General features: G+C 51.7%; 1 protein-coding gene across 5 annotated transcripts; it reads right to left on the bottom strand.

Annotated features, from left to right (window-relative positions):
* Positions 1-722: 722 nt before the first annotated feature.
* UBN1 (ubinuclein 1) lies at positions 723-26,084 on the bottom strand. 5 transcript variants are annotated; one of them, XM_014958798.1, is made up of 18 exons: positions 26,010-26,084; positions 25,040-25,476; positions 23,224-23,310; positions 22,211-22,306; positions 21,374-21,508; positions 20,662-20,765; positions 19,231-19,669; positions 16,840-16,910; positions 15,326-15,455; positions 14,972-15,090; positions 14,193-14,321; positions 13,141-13,284; positions 10,152-10,202; positions 8,953-8,995; positions 7,362-8,606; positions 6,161-6,413; positions 5,646-5,735; positions 723-2,183 (listed from the first exon to the last, which is right to left on the bottom strand). In XM_014958798.1, the coding sequence occupies exons 2-18, from the start codon at positions 25,277-25,279 to the stop codon at positions 2,131-2,133; spliced, it is 3,429 nt and encodes a 1,142-aa protein (XP_014814284.1). In that variant the 5' UTR covers positions 25,280-25,476; positions 26,010-26,084; the 3' UTR covers positions 723-2,130. The 5 variants fall into 5 exon arrangements, with proteins under 5 accessions (XP_014814284.1, XP_014814286.1, XP_014814285.1 ...); XM_014958800.1 differs by lacking the exon at positions 5,646-5,735; XM_014958799.1 differs by lacking the exon at positions 10,152-10,202.
* Between the last annotated feature and the right edge of the window lie 761 nt (positions 26,085-26,845).

Genomic DNA, 26,845 nt, shown 5'->3' with positions numbered 1-26,845 from the left:
GAATTTCCACCAAATAAACATTTCCCTGAGGCAAGAGGCTTCGCTAAATTCCTAGAAGGAGGGCATTCTGCTCCGGCCACGCAGACGGGGGCTTCCCCAGCGGAAGCGTTCAAGTGAGAGCAAAGAGAGGGAGTAGAACCAGTACCTCCAGTCACTCGCTGGTGTCCCAGGTGGGGGGAAGGCTCTTTCAAGCTCCCGTGAAAAGCTGAAGGTGCAAAGTACCTCTGGGGATCGGGCCTTCAAGGGGAACCCCGCGACATCCACCGCTCAGAGTCCATCCGTAACCGCTGTGCTTTGTTTTAGTAACACAAGTTCTGTCTTTGGCTCTTTTGCTACAACCTAGGTATGTCCTGTAAACAGATTTTTAAATCTGAGCTGCGTTATTGTGTTTTGTTTTTTTAAAATACAAACAACGCACTGATCTCGGGAAATTCTGTATCAGCTCAAATTGAAAACAGTCCATCTTGGATCTTACCAAAACTGGGGAAAACTAAAGCAGATATTCGCTGGTATCCTGGGTGTCAGCATCCTTCCCCCCAAAGCTCAGGAAGGAAGGCTGCGAGCTTTTGCTTGAAATACCAGTAAAATCTAGGTGGATCAGGGCTACTACTGCATGATTCAGATGTGGCTGTGGGGGCCTGAGAAGAGGCAGAACTGGGCAGGGGGCAAGAGCAGAAAAAAAAAAAAATCAAAGCCAATAAAGTTCAGCTGGAACTGAAGAGGCAGAACTGGGCAGGGGGCAAGAGCAGAAAAAAAAAAATCAAAGCCCATAAAGTTCAGCTGGAACCGCAGCCTGCCCTTAGCTATGCACAGATCAAAAGGAGAAGGATTTAGGTCTTGGAGTTAAAAACTTGAAAATAAAAAGACGCCCCCTCCCAATTGCAGCCGGTCCCCGTTCCTGCAGCTGTGACAAGCACATGATCCTAGTGCAGAAATCCTCGAGGAGAGCAATTTTTGCCTGGCCGTGACCTTGGTTAATCTAGATCTTTTTCCCTCTGCCCACCAAAGAGATCCCAACTGTCGACCCTAGGAAAGAATGGCTTTAGGGGAGGGTCTGGAACCCGCTTGCACAGACTCGGATAAGAACTGGTGCTCTTGCTGGGTTGGGGACTGCGCTCGCAGTCACCAAATCACCCTCAAAGTCCAGACAGTGCAGCTTTTTTTTTTTTTTTTTTTTTTTTTTTTTGATGTGCAACCATAAAAAGCTCTATTAAATAAACCAGAATACATTTTAAATACAGAATGATTAAAAAAGGGTTGAGGAGCACACAAAATAGGGTTGAAATGTGTGTCACTAGGTCCATTCTTGCTCCACCGTAAAAGGCACTGGAATTATGTCTTCCTATACACGTGACATGCCGAGAACTGTCCTGTCCGATCCAATGCGGTCGATGGGAATGAGGATAAAACTGAGCGGGAGGAAAAAAAAAAAATAAAATCCAAAACCCAAAAAGAAGTCGGAATTCTCAAAGTCAATGACTGCATCTAAAAACGTCTCTCTAAAGAGTCTTCCTTCTCCTCCAGAGGGGAACATCAGGTGGTTCGTTAGATTCGCCACACAGGAAATGTTAAGTCCTCCAATTAATGTTAAGTCCTCCAATTAACTGTAGCACAGTTTTATAGTACAACGGAAAAGTCAGTCAAACGTCTTCAAGAAAGCACTGGCAGCGCTAGAATTCTCCAAGTAAATCCAGAGCAGGAGAAAGAAGCACCTTTCACACCCTCCACGAGGAGGTGACTGGGCTTGGAGGTACTTGGCAGATGCAGGTGGTGGGAATCCACTGGGAGAAAACCACGGGGCCCACGTCTCCCTGGGAGTTCCAGCTCCTGCCAGTGCTGGGGAATGCAGGAAGGGCAGCAGCCATAAAACAGTGCTACAAAAACACTCCTCTCATGAGGGCATGGCTCAAGGTGGCCCTTTGCGTGGGGGCTTCGCTCCGAAAGCCACTGAGCAAACGCACCAATGAGTTCCTCATCGCGGTTCGGTCTCTCCAGTTGTCGTGAGGCCAAAAGAAAAAAAAAAAAAAAAAAAAAAAACCCCAACCAAAAGACACAGCCGGTATCCAAAGTTTATGACCTGTTCCTCTGGGGTTTATCCTATGTGTGCTCTGGCTCCCCTCCTCGCAGATGTCACAACTTGCGCTGCTGTGCGTTGGACCCTTTGCCGTGAAGCTGAGAAGCATCTGAAAGAGAATAAAACCAAGTGGGGAGGGGGTTGGGCATCAGCTGGGGCGGCCAGAGTCACCCTCCACAGAAAAACCTACTTTTCCCTTCCAGCACCAAGGAAATCAGGGGGTTAGAGGATGTGTCTGGAGACATCTCACAACTGGGAGCAGGCCAGTTGTGCCTCTGCACCTGAGGAAGGCTCAGGGGGAAGCACTGAGGGTCTCCTGTGGCCTCCCAGCAAACCACCACAGTGTAGACAGAGGTTGCTGGTTGACTAGGTAGCCTGTGCTCTTCTCTAAAGGCCACCCTACCATGTCCCCCCACCTCAGAAACTAGAAATACATGGTACTTGTTGCCTTGCATCTGCAGGTGGTTTGAAATAACACCATTATGCACCTTGCCCACGGTAATGAAGGCTCTAGGTGCCCACTGATAGCGACAGGAACCACAGGGATCTAACCATTGATGTAAGAGAAAGGAACAGACATGGAAGGAAAAGAGAAGGAAAGAGAGAAAAAGGAAGGAAGTTTAAGGAAGCAGAATTTTTCCAGGAGCAATTCGAACCACCATCAGGTTATGATGAAGAAATGGGTGTACTGGGGTGCACAGTTAAGCAGCAGTGGCACCGAGCAGCACGTAGCAACAGTGTCTTCTCCAGGACAAGGACAGGCCGTTCCATGCAAGAGCCCAGTCCCAGCCCATGGCGTTTCTCAAGCGAGCGGTGAGAAAGAAGCATGGCCACAGGCACCACCACCAGCCAGCACAGCAGGGACAACGCACAAGCAAGCACCAGGTGAGCCCTGCTCGGACACTTTTTTTGGAGAATGCCAGTATAAGCACTTTTACTTCAAGCACCAACTTCTCCCTGCGTTTGTAGCCACCTCCCAAAGCACCAGAGTCCAGCAACGCCGCTGCGGCCCCACCTGCTCGTACAGCCAGCCCCAGGTTATGCCTCAAAACAACTCAAAACGTTTTAAGATTATGGTGGGCACTTAAATAACTACTGTCGTTCTTCTACAAAACACCACGACTGGTGACATTCCCAGGCTCAACCTCCCATCTCTATGGGAAAGCACCAAGCGAGGATGTGGGTCCCAAATGAAGCTGGTCAGTTTGTCTTCACTTATTCCTTGTCACCTCTCATCTGCTCCCAGCTTCTGGCACCACGTCCTGCTGAAGAGCAGCACTCCATCCAAACATTCTTTTGTTATAAGCCCTACAGGCAAGAGTGAAGTAACCCGCTCTAAATCCCCTCAAATAACAGGACAGAGAACTCCTCTGCGACACAGAATCCATTTCACAACCCATGTTGAAACCGAAATCAATCATCTCACTCTCCATTAATTCAATTTACAAAGAGGAAGGGTCTGTCACACCAGTGGTGGCTGCTGGTACCTCCTTCTTCTGCTCTACCCCATTGGGGTGGCATAACAACCCGTCTCAGACAAACTTCAGCAAAACAAGTAAAGACAACAAATTCTTTGAATTGTCACTCTCTTCTTTCACCAACAAAGCTCAGCATCCAAGAGCATTCTACCCCGACTGCTAGGGGAGGCCACGAGAACTCCAGCAGGTGATCCAACATCTAAAGGCCTCAGCACCACAACATCAGGCTGGCACATCCTTCTCCTAAACCAGGCTCCTGCTGCCCAGTAAGACAATCACAACAGGAGCAGGTACTAAGAGAGTGGCACTGAACGGCACTGATGTGCTAAAGAAAGCAGAAATGGCCATTTCTAACGGGACAAGGAACTCCCTGAAGCAGAGAAGCCCGAGCTGCTGGCCCTGCATTTCCATTTCCTGAACCCTGCACGGATCCCCCTTCCTTCTCTGCTCCCTCCACAGCGCTACCATATTTACACACGCTCCCAGCCCACCAGGCAGGGCTGCCTTCACGAGCAGAGAAGGTGTTTCTTTGGAAATCTCTTCTTTTATGCGTTGCTTCTGCAGGGACCGAACTGGGGCAGGAACAGGATTAACTGCAAAACCATCCCATTGTCACCACCAAGTAAAAGAGTCTCCATTTACCCTACAAACTGGTCGCAGAGGAGATAAGGCCAATTAACTCGGGGCACAGACGCAAGACGTTCTGGCCTGACACATTTTATATGGGTCCCACACCAGTAAGGAAACTCCAGAGAGCCGGAATATACCATCCCATCGTCACCACCAAGTAAAAGAGTCTCCATTTACCCTACAAACTGGTCGCAGAGGAGATAAGGCCAATTAACTCGGGGCACAGACGCAAGACGTTCTGGCCTGACACATTTTATATGGGTCCCACACCAGTAAGGAAACTCCTGAGAGCTGGAATATTCATTCCTGGGCAGTCACAGAATCACAGAATCTTAGTGGTTGGAAGGGACCTCTGAGATCATCGAGTCCAACCACAAAAAAGAAAAAAAAAAAAACAAACCACCAAACAAATACAAAACACACCACACCAAACGCCCACCAAAAACACCGCACCCACCAACTAAACCCCACACTCAACACCTCACCATAAACCAATAACCTTGGGCACTAGAGCATGCCCTGAAGAGCCATGTCTACACGTTTCTTAAATCCCTCCAGGGATGGTGACTCCACCACCTCCCTGGGCAGGCTGTTCCAGGGCCTGACCACCCTCTCAGGAAAGTAATTCTTTCTAATATCTAATCTAAATCTCCCCTGCCCCAACTTCAGACCATTTCCTCTGGTCTTGTCGTTCGTCCTTTGGGAGAAGAGGCCAACACCTGCCTCTCTACAACCTCCTTTCAGGGAGTTGTAGAGGGCAATGAGGTCTCCCCTCAGCCTCCTCTTCTCCAAACTAAACATGCCCAGTTCCCTCAGCCTCTCCTCATGTGACTTGTTCTCCAGGCCCCTCACCAGCTTGGTGGCTCTCCTCTGGACACGCTCCAGCACTTCAATGTCTTTCCTGTAGTGAGGGGCCCAAAACTGAACACAGCACTCGAGGTGAGGCCTCACCAGTGCTGAGTACAGAGGCACGATGACTTCCCTACTCCTGCTGGCCACGCTATCCTTGATACGAGCCAGGATGCCGTTGGTCCTGGCAGACTGTGCATACACAGGCACAGCTTTAATCCCGGCAGGATAACTCTTCCCCACAACGCCAGCAGCAAAGCCGAGCACCTCCAGGAACTCGCCATCAGCACCGAGGGCTCCTCCTTCCAGAAATGGGCAACTTTGCCCCAGCTAAACCAAACAGGAGAGGACACAGAGGGCTAAGCCTCCGACCTCGGGGAGGCCACAGCCTTTAGCGATGGCCGCACCGGTCGGACAACGCAGTGCTGAGGGACATGGTGTAGGGGAGGACTTTGTAGAGTAGGGTAGATGGTTGGACTCGATGATCCCAAGGGTCTCTTCCAACTTAGACGATTCTATGATTCTATGACAAACACTTTGTTTTCACCCCGAGAGGAATTATCTGCCGAGATATGGGACAAATCAGGAGGCAGGAGACGAACACGACAAGTTACCTGGCAAACTTTGCGGTAAATGAGTGGACAGGGCAGAATGTGGGAGTGGCGCTGCATGGTGGGGGCTGGAGTGCAAGCCAGCTAGAAGACCTAGAGAGAAAAACAAAGAAAAGGAGAGGGGGGGGAGAAAAAAAAAAAAAAGAAAAAAAAAGGGCACTAGACCTTAGACATAACAAAAAAAAAAAAAAAAAAAAAGGGGAGGGGGGGAAAAAAAAAAAAAAAAAAAAAAAAAAAAAAAGAACAAATACACATTGAAGACAGAAACGAGCAGAGAAGCTGCAGCAGTGAGCCTGTAGCTCAGCTTCCAACTATGGGGAGTTCTGGGCTAGCTAGAGGGATGTGCCCCAGGTCCTCCAAATGCAACTGCTGGAGATATAAATGCAGGATCTAGAGCACGAAGCAGCAGCAAGAGAGATGGGTTGGTCTGCAATGGGTTAACACAGCAGAGCACTGGCAGCGTTGTTATCCAACAGCACAAGCAACACACGTGTGTGTGTGATGGGGAGGATACTCACTGTGGCCAAGGCCGTGGTGGAAAGTTCCTGGAGCAGGTCCTGTAACTATTGCATCCTTTGATACTCCTGCTTTTGGGGAGGAGTCGGAACTGAAGGAGATGACATGAAGAGGGAAGGAATGAATAGGAGAGATAATACCTAACGGGGTGGAGCTCAGGGCCGCTGGCAGCTTTGGATTGCTGGACTTGTAGGAAGGAGCCAGGACACTTAAGGAGGAAGAACTCGTTAGCAGCACAGCTCCACTAGTTCCTTTCTGAAAAGCAACAGGAAAGGTCTGTCAGGAGTAGGAAAACCCAAGGCAGAGCATCATTCAGACTTAAAGAACTGCAAAACGCAGAGCCCTCAAGAATTCCTCCCTGCAAGAACCACCCTCCCAGCCAGGGCCCAAGGACTGCCAGCTCCTCAGGCCATCTGGAGGCTCCCAGGACTCTGGCAATCCTGCTGCTGGGATTCCATACTCTTCTAAATGTGACTGTACCGGATTTCACTCTGGAACTGTGCCTCCATTAGAGAGAGGAACACCTTACTCCTTGCTTGTGAGTTCCAGGGAGGATGCTTCCTACTCACTTCTACCAGCATTTCACTGCTGACAACTTTGGGGACCACGGTTTGATGCACCCCTGCGCCCAAGAACGGTATCCGAGATCTCTCCCTTGGAGAGAGACACCACCAGGGAATGCTTTTCAGCTCTCTTTCTCAGTAACACAGGGGCTGAAGCAGTTCATGTCCTTCAGGCCCATTTAAATATACTCATTTAATTGCCTGGCTCTTTCCACATGCCACAAAAGAAGGCAGGGATGAGCAGCCAACAACAAATTAATACAGCAGCATTAGGAACAATTACTTTTTTGCTACAGATGAAAATTGAAGGCCCTTATACCATTAAACACAATGGGTGAATAACACAGGTGTGTATGGGTAACCCAGGAGTCCTTCAGGAGACATCACGTCCCAGCAAATAGTGTTTTGCTTCGCTGTTATTTTAAGCCAAAAATGAAAGCTGGAATTCTGGAGCGCAAGCCCGTGGCAAAGGCCAGGACTTCCAAGCCTAAGAGGCCAAGATCCAGACAGTCATTCCAGAATTTCAGGAAATCCTTTAGAAGTCACCACTTTAGGGCAGGTATGAACAAGTCAGGGGACGGCCCGAGGCGGTGCCCCGCGTTCCCCTGGCTGTGGGGCAGGCCAGCACAGCCCTGCTTACCGGCACAGAGGTAGAAGATGCGGTGCTGCTAACAACAGCTGGCTTTAGGGAGGAGGTCAGCAGTTTGGCCACCCCTTGAGTGCCCCCGCTAGAATCTCCGTTTGAACCTCCGGGAGGTGCCACCAGAGTCAACTTCTGTGAAACGGGCGTCTTCTTCACCGAGGAGCTTGAGGAGGGGCGGCTGGACGCCTGGCCCGAGGAAGGGGTCTGCACGGCGGGCAGCAAGGTCCCAGAGGAGCAGCCCTGGTTTGCAGAAGCTCCAGCTGAGGAGCTGCTGGAAGAAGCCCCGTGCTTGGAGAGGGAACCAGAAACGAAGGGCGATTTGTAAGATTGTCCTGAAGAGCTAGAGCCACTTGAGTGTTTTCCCGTGTAGCTGAGAGATGATGAGGATGAGCCTGGGCTCTTGTGGGAGCTGCCAGAGTTTTGGGTGCTGCCTGGTGAGGCAGAGGAATGGAAGCTCTGAGCTTTGGTTGATGACTTGACCTGCTGGAGGAGGGAGCGTTGGGGCAGTGGGGAAGAGGAGGAGGAGGAGGAGGACTTGGGATTCTGCAGTTTGACGAAGGGAGCTGGGGAGGAGAAAGTTTTCTGTAGCTGGCTGCCTGAGTGGAAGACCTTCACCTGCTGAGAAGCTGGGGCTGGGGTGGAGGTCTGAGGCCCGTGGCTTGGCCGGACCAGGCCGTGGTGTTTCTGTTTAGCCTGGTGTGCATCAGGAAGGATTTTGCTGGGGGAGGCTTGGCAGGAGAGCTCTTTGTAATTCGAGTTCTCCGTCTTTTTGTCTTGAGAAGATTGGCCCAACGCCAGGGCCTGCTCAGCCAGGAAATTTAGGGGAGACTGGAGGGAACCAGAGGACGATGTAGGGGAAGGGTTGGGCTTTGGAAATGTCCTCTTCTCCTCTGAGGATGCGAGAGTTGGGATCTTCTCTGGTGGAGCTTTTGGAGCTCCGGGAAGAGTAAAGTCAGGGCTCCCTCCCGCTCTGCTGTTCAGCACAGCCAGTTCCTTTGAGACAGCTTCGAGGGAGGAAGTGGGGTTATGAATTAAGTCCTCATCCAAGGAGTCATCCATGAAGGTAGTGGGAGCACCAGTGCTGCTGGCTCCTTGGGATGTCCCAAGAGATAAGAGCTCTCTGGTTTGGGTGCTGATGCCCAGAGCTCCTCCCTGGGGCTCCGAAGACAGAGCTAAGGTGCTGCTTGAGTGCATCGAAGGAACAGAAACCGACACCTTTTTATCTGGCTTGCAGGAAGATTCCTGGAACAACAACAACAAAAAAATCACAGGAGAAGGCAGAGTCAGAACAGAAGCAGGGTTTACTGCTGGAAAGGGAAGGCAAGGTTCCCAATTTGGGGATAAAAGGCAGAATAGGCATGTTCTGTGCCTGCCAACCCCCCGCCTCCCTCCCAGCTGCTGCTGCCATCAATTTTAGCTGCTGTTCCAGTTGTTTTTTCAAGCCCAAAACTGACTAGAGCTATTCCACAGTACAACTTCCTCACACCTGATATATAGATACAGGGCTCAAACATAGGACTTAAAAAGGCAGACACTTGACTCTTGGTGTACATCAACCATGAGAACCAAAAAACCAAAAAGAACTCACCTTCACTTTCACCTTAGCAGGAGCTATAACTTTCTTCTTCGCCCTGTTTTGAGGGAGACAAAAGAAACACGGCTCACTGAGCGCCCGCAGGGAAGCATCCAATTAGGGAGCACACTTGGGCCCTGTTAATGACGATCCACTGAGGCTTTTGCAAAGAACCGAGGGACCAGAGGCAGGATCTCACGTTGCTAGGATTCAAAACCACATGACACTCGGTTGCTGCTCTAGGGAGCCCCGACTCCCGCACAGGGGAATGAATTAGGGAGCGGAGCAGAGTCCTGGAACGGTTGCAGAGCAGTGGAAGCACCAAACAGACACGTCCTGCACCAGCTGCAGGGCCAGGAGCTGCTAGAGGAACCCACCACTGACCTAACTACAGCAATACCCAGAGAGAAACTGATACAGAGACTGTTTTGCAGAAGTTACACATTTCTTTTCCCAGAAGAAGTCGAGGATGCAAAAGCATCTGCCCAATTCGCGGCAAATGGATCGTTTGGTCTGGTCAGATGCAATCTCTGGTACAAGACATCCCTGAACCGCCGGAAGGGTACGGCTGAGGGAAGGATGATTACACTCTATTTCATCCTCTCTCTCTCTCACACTTCCCCTTGCTCATCCAGTGCCAAGAACAGGACCGTCTGTCGACCAGACATCAGCTTCAGTCCCTGTCATCCTCTGTTACAGACTCCCAGCAAGATCCATGAGACCCTTTGGCCTTAAAGCACCTGCCCAGCTGGATTCCGATGGCTCTCTTGGTTTGCCACCCACGAGCCATCTTCACTAGCCTGAGCTCACTGTACCCCTCCTTTAACGTGGCAACGAGAAAGAGGGAATCCAGAATCCAGTAAGGACCCACTGAATGGGCAGCAGTAACCACCTTGCTGGCATTACGCTCCATTTTACCGTCGTCTACCTCCCAGTCCCCAGACTCCAGTCTGTTGAACAAGGCCAGGAGGCAAGCTGGAAAAGTTCTTTGAGCTTACTGGAAGGCTGAAGCACCTCAGGAAGGCTGCACGGGGAAGATGTCACACACACACACACACAAAACAACTGCTTCTCCCTAAGCCTCCCCAAACGAAGCAGCGCCAAACTATCTGCTGGGAGCCAAGCAAGCTCAGGAGCTCCTGCACGGCCCACCCAGGCCCCAGGGAATGGAGTTCACCAGTTATCACTCCAAAGGAATGCTGCACGATACTCACAGGACTGATGTGAGGTGTCCGTGTACACGCCTGCTCTCCTTAAACAGTGTCCTACGAAGGGAAGAGAGCAATGAGAAGTGATATCCAGCAAGACCCAGTAGAGCAGCTGGGATCACTGGAGAACAGAGCTGCACGGTACAGCAGGGGGACTCGGTGAAATTCAAACCACAGAGAGCAAACAAATATTCACCCCTTTTCCAGGAAAATCCTGCTGAATTCCCCCACACAATTCCCTCTCCGGGGGAGCTACACTTGTAGGTGCTGGAAAGGCCATTAAGGCAGTTGATGGACAATAACTAAGGAAAAAACTCTGTCAGTTTAAAAAGCTGACAGGCAACTGGAGAGGCAGTACGATCCCTCGAGCTGGGCGTCACTGCTGCCACAGACCATCCAAGAGCTCTCCACCAACTTCAAGAAAGAAAAGTTACCTTCCCCTGCCTCCACACAGCAATATGGATGAGAAGCCTTCACACGCGGCGAGTCCCTGCTGCCTTTACGTCCCCAACAAACAGCTGAGGTGACTTCTTAAATCAGGACAACCGTTTCTGGAACAACTGACAAACCACAACCAATAAACAGAGCTTCAACCAAGACTCTTTACGACTGAGGCTACGTACACCAGAATCTCACACAGACACTATTTCACTTAAACCAGTTGCCAATTAGCTGCCTGCTTAGATATCAGGGTGAGAAACTTATAAACTCACCTTCATGGTGCTGGCACATGGAATATGCTTCCCATCCGCTATTAACTGCCTGACAAAGCCTTTTGTCATCCTTTTTCTTTTAAAAAGCAAGGTTAAAATAACCTTGTATTCTGTTAATCGCCTTTTAGTGCTAACTGAGAAAACAGAATCACGGCAGGGTCTCTCTGAACTCATACTCAACGTTGCTGCTCTGTCCACCACACGAACTTCTGTGACCACCACGTCAGTGAATCAAGCTGACTCACCCATGAAATTGTTGACAATTCTCCTAGTGTTGCCAATCCCTCCCCTCCCCTTCTGTGGGGCTGTCCATCTACCCTCTGTCTTGAAACCACAAAGCCAGAATCACGGAATCTCTCAAGTTGGAAGGGACCCATAAGGATCATCAAGTCCAACTCCATCAAGTCCCAGCAGCAGAAACCATTGTCCTTCAGCCACTGGAAAGCAACCAGGACAACCGCTTTTATTCAGTCATTCCATAGTTAACTTCACTGGAAGCCCCTCCTACACTGAAGCTTGGGTGAAAATCTTTATGCCCAAGAACAGTTAAGGCTACAAGCTAGGGGGAAAAGATCTTCACTTCCTTTTATCCAAAGAAAAGAGCTTTTAAAGCTTGGCAAACCAAGCCCCTCAAGCTGGTAATATCTTCATTAACTAAGTAGGAATCTGCATCCACCTCTTAATGCCATCATTCAGCTCCCACACTACATCCATGCTTGTTACTGTACCTCACGTGCAGCTGCAGTAAATGGCCATGGGCTTTTCCAAAGGAACCTGTAACGTGCCACTTGCCCTTACTGCTCTTAAAAACTAGAACCTACTTCTTCCCTTATCCCCTGCAAAACTCAAAAAGCAAATTCAGCAGAGAGAAGACACCAGCGCCGCCCAGCAAAGAGAGAGAGATCCCAGCAGTGAGACTGTACAGTTGTGTCCTTTCTTTACAATTACTGAGCAAAACAAAGCAGGGTGATGACAGTCCCAGCAGAATGACCCTCTGCAGTTTGCAGGGCTCCCTGCAACGGCCTGCTCAATGGCATGGATGATGGAGGGCATGAAAGAGCAGGGACCAGCAGTGAAGACACCAGATAGGGTATAGAAAACCACACCAAATTCCTACTTACTCTGTTCTCTGATGTGTCTAGTGCAAGCCCAAAGCCCCTAAAACTTTCTGCTTTGCTTTCTTTAGGGAATACTCTAGGGAAGACCTCCCAAAAAGTCTGAAAAATGTATCCTTCGTGAGACAGATTAAAGTGATCCTTTGTAATACGGATTCAAGAAAGCAGTCAGCTTTCCCCCAACCCCAGTTGTAACTTGTTGCTGCCAGTGGCATCCATCAGAGGTCAACACGGGGGCCAAGACTACTTTACAGACTGAGCAACAGCACTGACTGCGCCCTTAATAAGTTTGAGGGTGACAGGAACATGGAGGGAGAGGGGAGAACAGGTTGGAGGGCAGGGCTGCCATTCACAGTGACCCGGACAGGCTGGAGAAAGGAGCCAACACAAACCTCGTGAAGTTCAGCAAAGACAAACTGCAAAGTCCTGCAGCTGGGATGGAATAACCTCCCACAGGCTGGGGGCCAAGGGGCCTTGCAGAAAAGGACCCGGGGGTCCTGGTGGAAAGTTGAACACGAGCAACTGCAGCAAGGGGGTACTGGTGAGAGCTATCTGTATCCTGGTAGGTATCAGCAAGAGCACAGCCAGCAGTTCCAGGGCTTATTCCCCTCTGTTTAGCACTTGTGAGGTCACATGTGGACTCAGCATCCAGCTTCGGGGTCCCCATAAAACAAGAGAGATGTGGACAAACTGGAGATGGTCCAGAGCCACCAAGATGGCCAAGGAACAGGGACACAAATACAAGGAAAGGCGGAGGGAATTGGGTTTGCCCAACCTGGAAAATGAGAAGACCAAGGAGGGATCTAATGACAGCCTTCCACCAAGTAAAGAATCAGGGCGGGCAGGGAGCCACAAAGAAGATGGAGCCAGACATTTCTCAAAGGTGCACAGTAAAAAGCAAATGGAGGGAATATTCAGTTGAGTGCAGCAAGGGGAATTCTGACTGGATATAAGGAGAAAAAGATTTCATGTTAAGTACCAGAACAGAGGCCCAGAGATGCTGTGGTAATCTCCATCCCTGGAGATGTCCAAACCTCCACAGGACAAGGCCCTGAGCACTCTGATCTAACTTGGAAGCTGGCCATTCTTGGAGCAGGGACAGGACTACTGCCTTCCAAAGTCCCTGAGGACAAGGAATCCCTGGAGTACAACTCGATGCTTGCTCACCTGGCCTGCATCCAGCCTTTTGGCCAAAGGGGCTTCACCTCGCCATCTAGGAAGGTCTTCACATAATCCTCTAGAGACTGAGCCTTATTCTTGTCAAGGTCATAACCATCCAACTTAATCTTCACCAAGTGGCAAAGCAGCTCCCTGAAGGACAGGAAGATTTCAAATAGGGTTACGTGGGTTAACTTTCCCAGTTGGAGGTCACTCTGTTTAGCCGGGCCTGGACAAAAAGGCCGCGAGGGGCCTGGCTCCGTGTCACGCCTCGCTGATAAACCGACCCTGCGCTGCCTCAGCAAGGAAGAGGAGGGGAAAGGCACGTTCCTCACTCTGTGTGTGCACACACATCGACGCGCCCGGGGTGATAAACTGTGTCATCCCTTCCCATTTTAACCTCCTGAAAAGGCAGAGGTAGTGAAAGAATTACAGGCCTCGTCAACAACCGCAGAACTGAACCCCTCTGCAGCCCTTGGTGCCGAGAGGCAACGAGAAGGTGGGAAGTGAAGCTTTGTCCTGAGTGAGTCAGCCATCTACGGAACACCACCTCGGCTGGACACAGAGTCAGATGAAGATGACAGGGTGAGCGACTCTCATTTTATCCTTTGTCCCTCTCCCCCTCACCCAGCGCTCTCCGCTCTGTCACAACCCTGGGTGCCAGGGCCAGAGCCCCCCACTGCCTTTAACTGCTTCCACAACCAGGATCTGGTCTCTTCAGGAGTCTGCTCTGTAGGATTTCAGCAATTCAACCGACTTCCCTCTTTTCCCAAAGATCTGTCCCTCTCTTTTCCCCTCTGCACGTGGGCTTCTTACCCCTTCTCTCATGGTTGGCCTGTGCCCAAAATCAGCTCAGTTTTGCAATGTATATAAGGGTGAGATTTAATAAATGCAATAGTGGCTTCCACAAACAGCAAATTTGCCACCAACCTCCAAGCTGACTGTTCCTACAGACGATCAGTGCTGCTCTGAAAACAAGATATAAATACTGAAATGCTTCGCTTCCAACTGCATAGAATAAGGCAGGTCACAGGTCCACTTAGTATCTAAATTATGCAAACCTGATTTCATCATTCCATTGAAATTTCTTTCGTGGTCCCACGACGCGCTTCCCTCCCTTCTCTTCATCCTCCTCATCATCAGAACAAACACGATCTCGCTGCTCTTTGTCCTTTTCCTCCTCCAGAATCCTAAAAAGGAGACAGAGATGATGTGGAAGTTATTGTCCTGGAGATTTAAAGACAGGTTTAAGCATCTCTTGAACAATGGTGTTCAGAGGTCTCCAGAGTGAGTGATAACATGCGCATGGAAAGGAGGAATCTCTCATTTTGGGTGCAAGCTGAGCAAAGAGCTCAAGATTAAGAAATCACCCAATATTGTGGACTAGAGACCACGGGACTAATCCAGCCTGGCTGTTCTCAGGCTTTCACATTCCCAAAGACATGTCCAAACACAGAAGTGAAAAACTTCAGCCAAGTTCTGGGCCCATCAAATGCTGCTGTAGTTGGCATCACCACAGAGAGCACAAAGAAAACACACACAGCTTAATCAGGCCAATTAATGCCCGCCAGCGATTTTTGGCTACAGAACAAAACGAGGTGGTAAACTCGATCACACACAGCTTAATCAGGCCAATTAATGCCTGCCAGCGATTTTTGGCTACAGAACAAAACTAGGTGGTAAACTCGATGAGAGCAGGCCCAGAGGTGCCAGGGAGCCTGCTGAGAAGAGTTACACGTACCCAACAAGCAAAGGAGGAGCTTACTTGGAAAACTTGGCCTGTGCCAGGGAGCCTGCTGAGAAGAGCTACACACACCCAACAAGCACAGGAGGAGCTTACTTGGAAAACTTGGCCTGAGTGTGGGCCTGACATTCCTCCTGGTACTTGGCCATCTGCTCTGGCATGGCCCTTCCAATGGCTTCCTTCAGCTTCTGCAGCGGTTCCTTCAAGCGGCCACCCTGGAGCACAGCACACAACAGACTCAGCTTCCACGCGGCCTCTTCCAGCCCACACACCCACGGCTGGCAGGGCCAGACCTGGCCACTTCCCAACCCAAACCCCCAGATGTGCTGCCTGAACCACGCTCAGGGGAGGCCACCACCACCCCCACGGCACGGCAGGGACAACAGCTCTGCTCTGGAGCTCAGGGGGAAGGCGCAGACGAGACGGGGCCGTGCTGCCAAGGTCACTCACCTGCTCGTAGAGATCAAGCTTTGGGGCTGGCTTCACCAGAGTGTCCTTCCTGCAGGGGAAGAAAGCAGCCAGGTGGGCGTACACCCCTGAGCGGATCTGGCTGTTCAGCTCCCGCCTCTGCAGCTCGATGCTGAGGAACAAAACAAACACAGCGGTGACCAGGAGGGACCTGCCAGGGCTTCTCTGAGGGACACAAATGCAGCTCTGATGCCACCTGGGGAGCTGGAGGCAGGCAGAGGGACAAAATACCAAACTCCACATGGGTTCTTTAGGTTTTGGAATCAGACTCAAAGCCTTTAGCCCAAACTACGCCTTTTAATCTAATTTCAGGGTATGTGCAAAAGGAATAAAAGGATGTCAGCAGTCTCATTAATTCTGCAGTTCTTCCAGGCAGCTGAAGTGCAGCAGCATCGGGCAATGAAATGATAAAAGGAATAAAAGGATGTCAGCGGTCTCATTAATTCTGCAGTTCTTCCTAGCAGCTGAAGAGCAGCAGCATCAGGCAATGAAATGAGAGGTACCTGCTCACATCACATACTATGGCCATCTAATGCAGGATAACATAGAATCATACTTTATCCCTTGGGCTTGAACTTACTTCTCAGTGAGTAGTTTAGAGAGGTGCCAAACCCATCTAGGGAGTTATATATAAGAGGCCAGCTTTTGAAGCCACCTCTCAGTGTCAATAAGAAGTGTAAAAACCCCCTACTTGATTTTAAGGCACAGTCAAACAAACCCATTTGAATCACTTCTCACTGCGGTTGAAGTTATGAGTTCAACAGCAGATTAGGGCTGTTTGTGCAGTCGGCACTGGAATGCTGAGAGGTGGCAATCACCACTTGAACCGAGAGGAAAACAGACTCCCAAACTGGCCCATAGCAATTTCCCTTCAAGTGCCTCGATAAACCTTGGTGAAATTAAAGCCTCTGTGTCAGAGTTATTACAGCGGGCTGATCACAAAGCTGCGCGCGCTCAGCAGCCTTCTCCAGGCGCCTGAAGAAGAATGAAGCCATTATCAACAGCTGCAGGAAGCAACACTGGCATTCATTAATTAGGGGACTCAAAAACACAGAGCAGTAATGGAATTCCTCCAGTTTGCAAAGAAAACCAGTAGAAGACAGCAGCTTTAGCCCAGTTGTAGAATATTCCATGTAGTATAGAGCTTAAACAGCAAAGAACAGGCCTGACATCTCCCACAAGGAGAGATTTACTCTTCTTGTATCAAGCTACAATCACAGGTCAAGTGGTCAAATTTAAGCACACAGGTATCAGGCATCATCTTGAGAAGAGGGGGCCTGGAAACTTCCCTTCCAATCTTCTCCTACCTCCATTATACACCATACTTCAACTGAAGGCCATTTCTAGGAGACCTTCTCATTATCCTGAGCATGTTCTTTATGGAGGACCTGTATGAGGACCCCCCTGAAAACTCCTGCTAAACGTGCTCCCGAATTTATCAAAAATGCTCTGCCTAACATTCTCCTTTCCCAGCCTTCTCTCCTGGTGGCACTTACTCCAGTATGATGTTGTTGATATCCTGAGTAAAGAACCTCTGTTTGCCTTCTCCCTCTGCTGCTCTGGCGGCCTGGGAATGAGCAAAGAACACAAGACATCATCAGTTCAGGGATACAGACAGGTATCTAGGGGTTTTTTTAAAGCACTTCAGAAATACTATTAAACAAGGCACATTTTTATTCCACCCAGCTCTGCACTAGCTGCCTAAAAATGGGCTAAAAGCTGCCACAATCGACAGAGAGAAGAGAGATTGTGTCCTCTCCTCTTACACCTCCTCAGTCCAAGTCCAACCCTGCCTTCTGAACTGGTGAGACCATGTCCTGCCCAGTCTGGATTCACCCGTCCAGATGCACTGGAGTTACCACACTGGAGTGAAGATTCCTCCAGTTAATGGGGCAAAGAAGATGGCTTGGTGGCATCTGGCTTCTTTGGCATTCTTCCCATGGGGAGAAGTGACACTTTTAACTTCACATTAGAGCTCTTATATTGAGTAATATGAGCATAAAGCTTGTCCCTGGAACCAGAAAGATCATCCTGGTCACATTTAACAAGAGTCAGAGATACTCATCACCAGGGTTTTTAGACCAATCTGGACATGAAACCAAGAGAACGAGTAGCAGCCACAGGGGAGGTGTTATTTCCAGTCAACACCATGGAAACTAAAAAAAAAACCCACCTCCTGTTCAGGAAGCTTCCTGAGCTATGACTGCAGCACACACAGCGCTGCCCAAAAAATCACACCCATGAAAAATATGTCCAGTGGGAAAATAATTCCAAGAGATGAATGAGATAGTAGAAAATTGCCAAGAGCTTTCAGTCTCTTCTGAGTGGGGACGTAAACAAAACTGGGTCTTACCACAAGGCACCACATCAACTTAGTGATTCCTGGCAGGGGAAAGGAGCCCAGGAGGGAAGGGCATGACTTGGAAATACCCTGATTTAACACTCCAAGGTTGAGGCCATTAATTTATGCCCAAAAGGTGTACATTCCTCTCTGACAGCAGCCAGCCACAGACAGCTGGTGATATCAAAGAAGGCAGCTCGATGCTAAAGAGAATCCTCAGCAGGAAAATTCTTTTAGGAAGGAGAAGGTTAAACTCAGAGCAGTTCAAGAAGAGGAGGAAATGCCTGGAGGCTCCCTTTAACCCAGGAGATGCTCCCACCTGCTGGGAGGGAAGAGACCTTGCTCTCAGACAGAGGTAAAGCACCTCTTCATTCCCACCTACAATGAGTTCATGTACCAAAATCCCAACTGACCCAGGGGCTTCAATCTGTTAAATCTTCTATTTCTCCTCTTTGATTCCTTTTCTTAACACACAGAGTCCAGCAGCAAGAGACACAGTAGCAGGAAAATCTCTGGGTAGTCTGCTATTAGACTGCATTACAGCAAGGTAAGGATTAACTCCATATCATGGGAGCCTCCATATTATTCTCCTTTACCTCAGAATTAGTTCAGAAACAGCTGTTTCAGGGTTTTCTGTTAACAACCTCAATAGAAAATAGAAACTTCCATGAAGAGCCCATTCCTTTTATCAGCTGTGGCAATACTTTCTTCATTTCCTCCTGCTCTTCCATCTGCTCACCATCACTACACACACTTACAATTTCTCAGCAGAAGACAGTTATCTCTAACAGAAGCTTATCTTCAGTAACAGGAGTTATTAAGAGATGCTGAAGTAACAGGTGCTCTGAATTGATGTGCCCCAGCAGGGAGAACACACCCCACCACAGAGGTCTAAGAGCACTGTTCACGACTTAAAAAAAATCAATGTTTAAAAATAACACCAGGGGCAGGAACAAAACCCCTCAGCTTTTGTGGACAGGCTGATGGGGACGGCCCTCACCCCAGAGGAGCCCCACAGCAAGGCTGAGAGCCCATGGCTCTGACAGGCCAGGAGAGGGATCCCCACCAGCACCCAACGCCTTCCCAACCCTTCTCCACAACAGTCCTTCCCAACAGTTGGGAGAAGATGGGCCACTCCCACAGGACTCCAGCTGCAGGAGCAGCTGCTGCTGCTGAAAAATCACAGCATCCCCCTTCTACAAATTAAGATTGTCTGTTCCCTAATTAGTACTCAACGGTGGGATGTTAGACACGAGCAAAGAACCCAAACTGCAGCTCCAATGTGGGAGATGCCAAACTGTACCCATGCTGTGGTGAAGGCACCTGCCTGTGTGTGATGGGGAAATCATTCTAACAAATCCTCAGGCCCATCTACAGGGCTTTTCGTGCCTTATCACACTGTAGACCAGGTAATGCTTTCCAGCTGGCACTGCAAAACTCCCCCACTGGAGTCTACTCTCTCTCTGGGGAAGCCACACAAACCCAGCAGAGCTGTCCCCCCTCGGGGAACCACACCATCCCACTGCCCTCCAAGGACCTGCCCTACCTGAGCCAGTTCTTTGATGCGTTTCTCCAAAGGGGCTGGCAGGCCCTCGGGGAGGGATGGAGGCTGCTTGAAATCCTGCTCCAAGCCCATCCCCATGGGATCGCTCCCATCCTCCACCTCAGGAATGGGACTCCCTTCCGGGGACTCGCTGAGGAGCCGCTCGAGGTCCAGGTCCGTTAAGGAGTCCATGGCTGTCGCGGCCTGAAGCAGGTCGTTGTCACTGGCGTGGCCAAAGAGTGAGAGCAAAGGGTCAGCCATCGCCTCTGCCTCCCGTGGGGCTGAGGCTTCTGCTGGTGAAGGAGCCGCCGCTTTCTGCTCTTCATCTTTTTTCTTCTGAGCATCCTTCTCCTTCTGAAACTTCTTCAGCATCTCCTTGACGCTGAGAGCTCCAGAGTATTTCTTCTTCTTCTTCTCCTTACTCGCATTTAACGCCGTAAAGCTGTAAAAAGAACAGAGGAGGAAAAGAAATTGAAATGAATACGAGACAAAGGGGAAGAGAGGACGATACCTTCGCCCCAGTTCACTTCAGCCACATGCACCAACACCCTGGGAAACCTTAGCTCCTCAACCACTTATGGTCCCTCTGCTTATTCAGCTCAGAGAAGAGAAGGCTGTCCTTCCTCACTGCAGAATGATGACAGAGCTTAAACCATCTCCATCGAGCTACGCTCTTATTTAGGTGTGGGCATTCTTCCAGCAGGGAAGACTGGGAAACACACAAAGTGCAGAGACACTGAAGCAAGAGAGAGTTCGCACGACAGCACCCTGATGCTTTTTGCCTGTTTTAACCAGGGGAGCAGCTGCCTCTCCCTTGCTCGCCACAGAGGAATCATACACCCATGGTACCATGTCAGGCATCTGGTTTCGTGTTGTCTGAAAGCAGATCCATGCAGGAAAAAGGAAACCCAGAAGAACACATCCAGGAAGAAGGAAAAAAAATAGGAGGAAAATGTAACAAAAGACACAAAAGCAATAGATGCAGACATTGAAGCAAAGAGGCCAGGCAGACCAAAGCAAGGACAGAGCAACACAACAAGACGCCCCACAACAGGAAGAATAAACACTCAGGTTTACAGCCCAAAAGGAGAGAGGATATAAAAAAACCTGAGCGCCCACACAAGAAGTACTTTGGACAGGAGTACAAGCGATTGCCACCCATGGCCTTCTAACCTCTTCCTCCTTGACACTCATACAGCTCTGAGTTCATGCCCTTCCTGCCCACTATTCCTCTCCCAGCTTCGTCCCAAGGGTCGTTATCCTTCTCTTCAGCCTCTGCAGTATCTTCCCTCCATCAGTGCCCCAACAGAGCTCCAAGAAACCCCAACGTTTCAGCTCGCTCGGCCCCTCTTGGCTCTGACACTCCTGCTCTGCACCTGGGCTCCTTCCCTCAGCACCAGCCGCCTTTTCACACCACGCGCTCAAGCTCCTTACCCAGCTTTTGGGAACTTGGACTTTTTGGATTTCTTTTCCTTGTCATAAGAATCATCTTTCTTCTTCTTCTTCAGTTTTTCCCCTCCATCTTTCAACTTCCGCTTCTGGGGGTAAAACAAAGTCAGAATCAAAGTGTCTCCTGCTCATGGAATTGGCCCTGCAGCCCCAGAGCCACTTTGGGCCTCTCCCAAGAGCTGGAGAGCAGCTCCTTCCCCACTGCACACATTACCCCAAGCCCCAGACATCGCTGACCTCAGTTTGGCACATCCCCCCTGCAGCATTTCACTGCGTCCCTGGCTTTCACCCCAGAGACCATCCATCAGTAAAGGGGAAGGGGTGCCAAGGGCTCCTGGATCTTTCCCCTTTCAGCTCCCTCCTTTGGCATTATGGAAAGGGACTGTCTCCAACAGACACTGCCACCAAAGAGGAGCACTGATTTCTCCATCCCCGCAATGAAAGTGACTTTCCAGCGTGCCCAGGGGCTGCTGTCACCTCTCCTCTAGGAACCAGGCAGCCCCCAGCAGTCTCATCCACGCCAGACCTGCTTCATTTGACTATCAAATACGGGGACAGAATGGGATCACAAGTGCTCATCCCTTCCCTGTCCACACCCATTCACAAACCTCTCCCTGCTTTGATGCCAACACACTTCCCAGCAGCAAACCCCCTGAGCTCCAACACAGGAAATAACAGAGAGAGCTGCCTTGCTCACCTTGGGACACTTCTTCTTCTTCTCTTTAACATAGTCATCCTCAGATTCAGACGCTTGACGGAATTGCAGTGTTCCTGAGTTGATGTAAAACCCTCCATACTTCGTAGTAAGAGAGGCCGGAACAAGCTCATCATACTGGAAATGACAGAGAACACTCGATTGGCACCATCAGCTTTCAGGCTTTGTTCTGCAGCTGAGCTGCCTGGGGAGTGCTGTAGGAGTTGTGCTCCCCCAGGAACAGACAGGGCAGTGGATTCCCCTGCAAACCAGCCTTCTCCTGCCAGGCGGTTCATAGAATGGTTTGGGATGGAAGGGGCAATCCAGTACAACCCCTTCCCTTGGCAGGGACACCTCCCACCACACCACGTTGCTCCAAGCCCCCTCCAACCTGCCCTTGAACCCCTCCAGGGATGGGGCAGCCACAGCTTCTCGGGCCAACCTGGGCCAGGCTCTCACCACCCTCACACCAAACAAGTTCTTCCCCACAGCTCAGCTCCATCTCCCCTCTTGCAGGGTCCAACCCTTCCCCCTCCTCCTAGGGCTCCCCTCCCTCATCCAGAGTCCCTCCCCAGCTTTCCTGGAGCCCCCCTTCTTTAGGGACCGGAAGGGGCTCCAAGGTCTCCCCGGAGCCTTCTCTTCTCCAGGCTGAACCCCCCCAACTCTCTCAGCCCCCCCTCCCAGCAGAGGGGCTCCAGGCCTTGCAGCTTCTCCATGGCCCAAAGCTTCAGGAGCTCTCGTTCCTGGCCCTGGAACACTCCTGGCTCACACCCACTTCAGGTGCCAGCGCAGCCCCCCAGGCAGCTGCCTTCAGCCCCCTCACTCCTGCCCCACACTCACCGCTTCAGAATTGTCGATGAACGAGTCAGACTCGTCATATCCATACCCCATGTCAATCAAGTCCTGAATGCGGTCCTTCCTACGTCTCTTGCCCCCCTAAACAGTAGAAGATTGAGACTGTGTTCATCACTGTACTTAGACACTGGAGAGGTTACATCATGCCACAGCCACGAGGCCTAGAAATTAATTTTTGCTTAAGAAAATCAAATTTTCTAAATGTCGTGGTTTAACGCCAGCCAGGAACTAGGATCAGGCAGCCGCTCGCTCACTCCTCCCCCCCAGGTAGAGTGGGGAGAAGAGAGAGAAAAGGAAGGGAAAGGAGAAAAACTCACGGGTCGAGATAAAAACAGCTTAATAGAACAGTAACGGAAAAGGAGACTAACAATAGTAATAATAATGGTAAAAGTATATACAAAATAAAGTGATACAACACAAATGGCTCTCACCACCCCGTGACTGGTTGCCCATCCCATCCCAAGCAGTGGTCACAGATTCCTGTCCCCCCCAAATCAACCCCCATTTATACACTGAGTGTGTCATCTGTGCTACAGAATATTCCTTGGACCAGCTTGCCCCATCTGTGCTCCATCTCAGCCTCTACAGGAAGCTGAAAGAGTCCTTAACTAATGTAAACATCACTTAGCAACAACTGAACCAACACGTGATTATCAGCATTTTTCTCACACTAAACCCAAAACACAGCAGCTACTAGAAAAAAAATTAACTCTAGCCCAGCTGAAACCAGGACGAGAAATTACAGGAAGTTATTTGCCACTACAAGTGAGAACATAATTCACTTTAATCAGACTCATCTAATTTAAGAACATATTTAAACTATTTCCATGAACGACAGCAAACTATCTACAACTTTCACAGAAAACAGTGCCTTCCAGACAAGATAAAGTACTGCAGGAGAACAGGGAAATTAGAGACAACGACCATTAAATGCTACTGGTTTTGAGCTGAACAGCACTACCCATTCTAAGGGATAAATAACATAAAGAAAAACATACGTATTTTTCTTCAAACTTCCTAGCAAGTGCCTCCACTTTATGCCTTTCCTTTTCGTCATCATTAAAGGGATCAGCGGGGTCTTTCTTCTGTAGAAATAAAAGAGACAAAAGCATCAGAACCAATCTGTCACACTGCCACCAAACGCCCGTGAATCAAACCCATCAGGATGAGAACATCCAGCCAGAAGTTCAGAGAGATCAACCTTGAGTACAGTATTTAGTACAGCACTGTTAAACAGCTTCATCAGCGACACAGACAGCGGGATCGAGGGCACCCTCAGCAAGTTTGTGGATGACACCACACTGAGGAGTGCAGATGACAGGCCTGAGGGACAGGATGCCACCCAGAGGGACCTGGACAGGCCGGAGGAGTGGGACCACATGAACCTCACAAGGTTCAACCAGGCCAAGTGCAGGGTCCTGCAACCCCCAGTACCAGCACAGGCTGGGGATGGAGGGATGGAGAGCAGCCCTGAGGAGAAGGACTTGGGGGTCCTTCGAGAAGCTCAACATTCACAGGCAACATGAGCTGGCAGCCCAGAAACCCCCCCACCCTGGGCTGCACCCCCAGCAGCGTGGCCAGCAGGGCCAAGGGGGGATTCTGCCCCTCTGCTCCACTCTGGGGAGACACCCCCCAGTGCTGCCTCCAGCTCTGGGGCCACCAACAGCAGAAGGACATGGAGCTGTTGGAGCAGGGCCAGAGGAGGCCCCGGAGATGCTGGGAGGGCTGGAGCCCCTCTGCTGGGAGGGGGGGCTGAGAGAGTTGGGGGGGTTCACCCTAGAGAAGTCTCCAGGGAGACCTCAGAGCCCCTTCCAGTCCCTCAAGGGGCTCCAGGAAAGCTGGGGAGGGACTCTGGATGAGGGAGGGGAGCCCTAGGAGGAGGGGGAAGGGTTGGACCCTGCAAGAGGGGAGATGGAGCTGAGCTGTGGGGAAGAACTTGTTTGGTGTGAGGGTGGTGAGAGCCTGGCCCAGGTTGGCCCGAGAAGCTGTGGCTGCCCCATCCCTGGAGGGGTTCAAGGGCAGGTTGGAGGGGGCTTGGAGCAACGTGGTGTGGTGGGAGGTGTCCCTGCCCAGGGCAGGGGGTGGCACTGGGTGGGCTTTGAGGTCCCTTCCCACCCAAACTACTCTGTAATGCTGGGATTGTATCCAGGCTTTGGGTGCTCTCTCAGGTAGTTCTGTACCTGTCACTGCTTCTCACAAGTCTCAAAAAAAAAATCAAAATAAAAAGGCAGCAAGAACCATCAACTGACTGGTAAAATCAAGAATAATAATGAGAATCCAATCAAGTCTCTTTTCATAGAAAAACAACCATCAGACAAAGGCTAGATGCTACACAAGTTTGAGTCTCACTGTATCCTGAGAAATGGCTTTCAACAGGCAAACACCATCGTCCAGCAACACCTGGAAGCACCACGTCCAGCTCACAGGCAGCGATGCCAAGCACAAAGGTGGAAACAGTCCCTTGCAGTAGAGCAGGGTCTCCAAAAAGATGCAGACACCCATCGTAGAAGCATCCCTCCTTTTGCAGCTCTTTGGAAAAGAGCTGCTGGCAGCTGCTAGCAAGCCAGGGACCAGAAATCCCTTTAGATTGAGCAATTCAGAATTAAACAAGCATTACGTCCCACACTCTGCCACCAACACATCACCCTCCGGATGTGAAATTCCAGACAAGGCCTGACCACTCTCCTTCCACCTCTGGGCACCTGCAAACACACAGACACCTCTCAAAACAGCCTCAAGACAGCAAAAGTGAAACAGCCTTTGAAATGGTCAGACACAACACAGGTTCCCCACAGGCCATGAGAACACACTCACCTTGTCTCCTGAAGAACCACCTTTTACTTTCCCTCGACAGCTCTTCAGAAGATCTGGGTAGAAAAATTCCGGACAACGTTTGTGGTCTGGCTCGAAGAGAGTGAGCGTGATGCGAACGGCTGTGGCAGCTGGTTCAGAGTCCTGGGGCTGCTCTCCATCGTCTTTCCGAGACCTCTTCAAGAAGCTGCTGCTCAGTGGGCCGTGGAGAGTGGTGAACGACACCCTGTGGGGCTCGGTCATGGCGATGGCCGAGTCTCACCAGTCCTCATGGCACAGTTCCCATTGCATCAGAGAAGGTCTGCCCCAGCCGTACAGACAGGGATGTCACCAGTTATGGAGAAACGAAACCATTGGCAGCACCAACGAGTCGTTGGATCCTGCAGTTTTCTTGGGAAACGATAAATACTTGTGAAGCTACCACTGGCTGCCAGCAATCGCTAAAGAGAAAGAAAGAAAGAAGTGAATCCTCGAGCCAGAATTCCCTCCAACCTTGGCAGCCCCCCCCCGGCTTTCACTTCTGCCCAGCCCCGGGTCTCCATCCTCACCCCACACCCTCCCTGACGGCGGAAGGAAACACGGCCGCTGAGGAAACCGAAGGGCCCCACCAGACCCGCTGGCTGCAGCCCCCCCCCCGCAGGGAGGCCCAGACACCCCCGGCCTCGGGGGAGCCACCCCGGCCCCGCCACCCGCGGGGGGCTGACGGGAGGCCGTGCCGCCGGATGGACCGGCGGGCTGAGGGAGGGAGGGAGGAACCGGGGGCCCTGGTGCTGAGGAGAGACGGAGCCGGTGGGGCTGAGGGGGAGCGGGCCGCGGGGCTGAGGGAACCGGGGCCGGCCGCGCTGAGGGGAGAGCGGGCCGCGGTGGCTGAGGGGGGACCGGGGCCCTGGTGCGGCGGGAGGCCGCCGGGCGGAGCGGGGAGGCAGCGGAACGGCGGGACCGGTGGGGGCCGGGCCGGGCCCCCCACACTCACCGCCACCGCGGCGGGACGCGGCCGCCGCCTGACTCCGGCCCGACTCCGAGCCCCGCTCCCGCGTCACGTGCCGGGGGCGGGAGGGAGGGGCGCTGCCCTCGCGCTGAAGCCGCGCGCCCGGCGTCCAATCGGCGGCCGCCATCGCGGTCACGCCTCGGAGGAACGGGCGCCCTGACGGCCGGCCCTACCCACGTGACGAGGGCGGGCCTATCCCCGCTGCCGGTGCCGCCCCCTCCCGGCAGGCCCCGCGCGGCGGCGGGAGGAGGGAGCAAGATGGCGGCGGCCGGGCCGCGCCTCAGGAAAGCGGCGGCGGCTCCCCTGGGTCGCGGCCGCCTCTACGCCGGCGGAGCGCGGCCCGGCGGGGCCTGGGGCTCCACGCCTGGCGCCGCCATCCCTCGGGGCGCGGCGGGGAGGAGGCCGGAGGGGTGCGGGCGCCGCGGGTTTGAGGGACGGCAGCCCCGGGGCGCTCGGAGCGGCTGCCCGCCTCCCCGTCACGATAACCGGGACGGAGCGGGGAAGCGGTGGGACGTCCGGAGCCCTGTGCTGGAGGAGCGTCCCCGGGGGGTGACGGACGAACTCCCGGCCTGAGCTCGCTGGGGACCGGCGGGTCCGTCCCGGAGCACCGGGAGCTGGTCCCTGTCACGGCGGGACGCCTCTCCATCGGTGTCTGCTCTGGGGGCTCCGGGGAGGTCCCTGCCGACTGGAAGCCGGTAGATGTTGTCCCGGTGTCCGAGCAGGGTGAGAAGGAAGACCCTGGTCGTTACGCGCCTGTGGGTCTCACTCCGGCACCTGGTGACATCACGGAGAAGGTTGTTGTGGGAGTTACTGGAAAACCC

Source organism: Calidris pugnax, unplaced genomic scaffold (genome assembly GCF_001431845.1).
Source record: "Calidris pugnax isolate Ruff unplaced genomic scaffold, ASM143184v1 scaffold244, whole genome shotgun sequence".
NCBI lineage: Eukaryota > Metazoa > Chordata > Aves > Charadriiformes > Scolopacidae > Calidris > Calidris pugnax.
This window is presented reverse-complemented; position numbering and strand designations above follow the sequence as displayed.

Excerpts from the sequence above, each read along its gene's own strand:
- UBN1 (XM_014958798.1), bottom strand. The coding sequence starts at position 25,279 with ATGACCGAGCCCCACAGGGTGTCGTTCACCACTCTCCACGGCCCACTG. Across the intron at positions 22,307-23,223 it reads GGAAGTTTGAAGAAAAATAC|GGGGGCAAGAGACGTAGGAA; the intron begins GTATGTTTTTCT and ends TCTACTGTTTAG. Across the intron at positions 20,766-21,373 it reads AGAAGAAGAAGTGTCCCAAG|AAGCGGAAGTTGAAAGATGG; the intron begins GTGAGCAAGGCA and ends TTTTACCCCCAG.